This window comes from Nuphar pumila, chromosome 3 (genome assembly GCF_984573655.1).
Source record: "Nuphar pumila chromosome 3, dmNupPumi1.hap1.1, whole genome shotgun sequence".
Classification (NCBI taxonomy): Eukaryota; Viridiplantae; Streptophyta; class Magnoliopsida; order Nymphaeales; family Nymphaeaceae; genus Nuphar; species Nuphar pumila.
In genome coordinates, this window is record NC_143251.1 from 39,890,295 (window position 1) to 39,895,418 (window position 5,124).

The window sequence follows — 5,124 nt, forward strand, 5'->3', positions numbered from 1 at the left end:
CAAGCCCTTCAATAATCATGTCACTACGTTGTTGAGCATGACCAGTTTTTTTCTTCTTTTACTGTCAAACACAGTTACCAAGAAAACTTTTCCTTGATATTTTGATCACTGATAAATTATCTCGGCTATCAAACGCACCCTTATACAGTAGAAATTGTCCTTAATCCAAAAATATGCTTATGAAATTTTTGATATGCGACATAGGTTTCTTGACACTATCAAATATCACATCCGTTATATGGAAAAACATGAACCTTTTGGTCTCCTGTATTGACATGAAAATGAAAAACCCCTCATTCATCCTAAAAAATATTGTTAGTTGTTGATTGGCAAAAGTAAGCCTTTGTTTCGACAGTTTCTAAGAAAAAAAGAGAGGCAGGTGGGCATCTGGCCAGGTTTTGGCCCGGTTCTTAACAGGCTCGGATTTGAAGAGAAGCCCATGGCCTAACCGGCCAATGTGAAGCGGGCCAAGTCCGGCCTGACCCAATCTTAAAATGCATAAATGCTTGACTGAAATTATGGGTTAATGAAATAATAAGTTTTCATGCAACTAATTCTTAATTAGTGTAACTAATTAGGTAAATAGTAATAATTAACAAATAACAAGTTTTTATGCAACTAATTAGGTAAATAATAATCGTTAACAAAGTCACTATGTAATAGTTAATTTTTAAAAATTTTATATTATTAAAAAAATAATAAATAATTCAAGCCCATCTGGCCCGAACAGGGCCCACGTATATAACGAGTCGGGTTTTGGCCCAGTATCTAATGGGCTCGAACTTAAAATCATGGACCAAACCCAGCCCATGACGAGCTGGGTCAGCTTGGCTCATCGGGCTGGCGGGGCGGTTGCCTACCCCTATCAGAGATTAGTAAATTCATAAATGTGATGCCTGCATTTGAAATTAAGGGCAAGAGGTTGGCCCCTCTATAAATGAAAATATTTCCCTTATACACGCGGCCACCATGCGAAATTAACATTCTACGAGACAGAAGTTCATCAACATCCATATTCTAGGTGTCATGTTCATGGGGAGGGACCAGTGGAGGACTAGTATGTCCTTAAAAGCCGTAGTTAATTAAGTAGACTTACTTTTCAGAGTTGTGCAAATTGAACTATAAAGCTGCAAATTAGTAAGCCTACTTTTTAGGCACAGTCAAATTGAATTTGAAAGACCTCCAACAGCACCACCACCAACAACAACAACTATGCCTTCATCCCAAACAATTGGGGTTGGCGATATGAACCAAAAAAGAAAATCATTCTGGGTCTTCCACATGAATCCTTCTCCTTCAATCATTTCTATCCACTGCCATGTCCTCGGTGAGGTTCAAAGCATTCATATCCTTTCCTATCATCTCCATCCAAGTCTTCCTAGGCCTATCCCGACCTCTTTTAACTAATATATTCTCCCATTTCTCCATCCTTTTAACTGGAGCATCATTAGGCCTTCGCCGAATATGTCCAAACCATTGTAAATGATTCTCTCTCATCTTATTTTCAATGGGTGCAACGCCTACCTTCTTACGTATCTTCTCGTTCTAAATCTTATCTTTTATTGTATTTCCACACATCAATATAAGCATACGCATCTCAGCTACACTCATTTTTTGAATATGATGTCTCTTGACAGCCCAACATTCCGTATCATATAGTAAAGCGGGCCTAATAGTCATCCTATAAAACTTTCCCTTCAACCGCAATGGCATTCTACGATTGCACAACACTCTTGTTGCACTTTTCCATTTCATCCACCCAACCTTTATCCTATGATTTACATCCCCATCAATTTCTTCATACTTTTGAATGATAGATCCCAAATATTTGAAACAATCATCCACCGGTATTTCTTGCTCACCAAGCTTCACTACACTCCTATCACTACTTTGTTGCTTACTAAACCGACATTCCATATATTCTGTCTTACTCTTACTCAACTTAAAACCTCTTGCTTCCAATGTTTGTCTTCATAGTTCTAACTTAGCATTAATTACCTCAACTCTAGACTCATCAATCAAAACAATATCTTCAGCAAACAACATACACCACGACACATTTTCTTGAATTGATCTCGTAAGCTCATCCATCACTATAGCAAATAAGAAAAGACTTAAAGCAGATCCTTGATGTAACCCAACAATTATAGAAAAATTGGTTGTCACCCCTCAAACATCACCAACAAGTCACCAAAATAGGTGGTTCTTGCCGTAGCTGTCTCTGGACATTGTTAAGCCAACTGATAAAAAGGCAATCACCCTTCCAAATTACACAGCTGAATCTAATAATTGAATCACCAATCGGCCAAAGGCACACACAGCCAAAGAGTGGATATCATGTAAACTGACAAACAAAAGAACTGAGCACTTTGGAATTTCATTCATTCACCAGTACATTACAAAAAGATCTCCAAACTAAAATGAGAGAGAGAGAGAGAGAGAGAGAGAGAGAGAGAGAGAGAGAGAGAGAGACGACGCAGCATATGGAGACTAGAAACTATGATGTTCTTCATACAAATATGCTATTATTTTTCAAGCCCAGCAACATGTATGAGTGCCCACCCTATAAGATAAGCAGCAGCAGCAGCCATGGCCCCATTAGAAAGCATCATGAGAACAGACACCACGTACCTTCTGTCTGAAACCTTTGCTTTGGCCACATCAAGCAGTGCAAGAGCAGCTGCCGAAAGCACACAAGTCCCTATATATGAACTTGATAGTTTGGTTATCTGTGAATGGAATGAGGATGATATAGGAAAGAAGTGGTTACTCCCAAAGACTAGGAAAGCAATGAAAGTCACCAATCCACTCTTCCATGGCTTATCTGCTTCATCTGGAGGCAGCATTCCACACTCTGCTGTAATCTTTTCCTCCACAATGATGTCTTCATATTTAGAGAGAATTCTCACCACCTGCTCTCACACTATCAACATCTTTCTAACAGTTATCCGAGCAGCACAAAATCACAAACATTAAAAAATTGGCGATAGTTTTCTTTTTTTGATAATCCAACGGAAAAACCCTTATCACCGACTGCACATTAGTTTCCTCTTCCCCTGCTCAACCTCGTGGCAAGGAATGCCGTTTCGAACTTTGTGACGTTCCGTCAACTTGGTGATATTGAATTACAAGTCACTCCTAACAGATGAGAGACCTTGTAGGCAAAAAGTTGGCAATAGTTCAAAGAAACTAACCAATTGGGCATCATCTGTAGTCATTTCCAGAGCTTGGCAAGTTGCCATCAGCTCCACCAATTCTTGCCGAGCATTGTCCATCATCTTGTGCTTAGTTGATTCCCTTTCCTTTGCGGCCATGTCCGTCTCTGCAGAGCTTGAAAGGAAATCACCAAATCCCATTGATATGCCATCAGCCACCAAGTTTGAGATGCCCAACACCAGCACATCCACTGCATTGCACAAGATGACCAACACCAACATATCACTTCTATCACAGATCTAAGAATTGATGGCCTGAATGGAGATTTGCAGAAGAAATTGTTGTAACATGTTTGCTAGTATCTTCAATAAATGGATGACAACCGACACAACTTGAAAAAAGAAGACCTCACCAGAAGAAAGATGGCTGCCTGACATAGAGGAAATTAGAGCAAAGCCGGTCACTATGGCGTCTAGCCCTGCATATACAATGCTTTTGACGAAATCTCCTGTCCGTGAAGTTCCTTCTTCTTTTGCTCTGCCATTGTTTTGTCTTTCATCTGCATGAATAAGGGGCTGCACGTTGTCCTCCATGATGGAGAGAGAGAGAGAGTCAGTATAAAAGGTGTACTTCAGCGTGTGGTGGTCACATGCATGGATGACACACTCCTCCTCAATATGCGACGTGTTAGAATCACATGTTTTCTGAAAAAGAGATGTACGAGGGAAATCAATGTTTCTGTTTTTTGTTTGTAAAGCAGGCGTATCAAATGTTGGCACTGACAACCCTGAGCTTCAGTGACTTCAGGAGAGTTGACAGTAGCCAAAAAAACCTGTTTTTGGTTGTTTCACGGATATGGTGCGATCACATTACACGCTTCAGTGTGCTTCTGTACCTACCTGCACCAGATCTGCCCTTCATCTTCTGTTGAACTCCACAGCGGACAGGCTAAGTGCAGCGGGACACTCAAAGTGTACAATGTAATTGCACCTGATCCTCCCTCTTCACTTTTCGTGTAATCCTGCGCGACTCATATTTGATTTGAGATGGTGACTCGAACCCAAAAGCCCTGAATTTGCAAGAAACCAGTTCTAGTAATAGATTTTCTAACGATGGTTTCACTCATCTGATATGGGTGAGTTTTGAATCTTTCTAAGTTGACGAGACATTACCAGTTTAAATTAAAACTCACGGATGTGGGCCTTTTGTTATGATGCCGAAATTAAGTGTATTTTCTGAGCAGACAAGGATTTATAGAAACTTTACGCTAATGAACTTGGCGAGCGAAGCTCATAAGGGCTCTATTCATCTGGTAGGAGCCATTTGTGAATGTTACCAAGTTGCCACAAGGTCACAAGTTCAAAACCCATAGCTGGTGTCTCTTGCCTCACAGTGACCTCAAGAGTTTTATTGAAGGCCAGCCAATTTGCTGTCGGTGATTGGGGGAAGGGGGAGAACCGCCAATGAAGATCGTGCCATGGTTTCACAAGCCCATTCTAGCTGTTTGGATAAAAGATGGTAACTCTGAACTTGACTGAACTTCATTAACACCTTTTTTTCATATGTACTAATTACACTGAGTGGCAAATAGATGTTGAGCTTGCCTTTGACTAAAGTTATGCTCGTTGGAGTAGCCAGTAAAACCATGTATGGCTGAGGTGTTCAAGGACCTCAAGATCTACTTTGTCTACAATTGTAATCTCTATATTTTGTTGGCTCTTTTTCAATGAGACTAGTGAGTATCATTTAATGTAATCATCATCCCTTAAAATCTTTTATGTAACTCTTTCTATACATTTAATTCATAGTTTTTCCTTAGTGATATCTCATCACTAAAAATCTTTTATGTAACTTTTTCTATCTTGACAGTTAATTCATAATTTTTATTTTTCTTTCAAAGGGTAAAACCATATACGGCATTGTTTTGGAGTCTACTCAATACGACTTGACCCTGATGTTGGAGCACTG

General features: G+C 39.8%; 1 protein-coding gene across 1 annotated transcript; it reads right to left on the reverse strand.

Moving 5' to 3' along the window:
• Nucleotides 1-2,525: 2,525 nt before the first annotated feature.
• Nucleotides 2,526-3,749, reverse strand: LOC149842658 (uncharacterized). Its single transcript, XM_090000714.1, has 4 exons — nucleotides 3,569-3,749; nucleotides 3,195-3,406; nucleotides 2,802-2,912; nucleotides 2,526-2,729 (listed from the first exon to the last, which is right to left on the reverse strand). Exons 1-4 carry the CDS (start codon nucleotides 3,747-3,749, stop codon nucleotides 2,526-2,528), a joined length of 708 nt encoding a protein of 235 aa, XP_089856840.1.
• Between the last annotated feature and the right edge of the window lie 1,375 nt (nucleotides 3,750-5,124).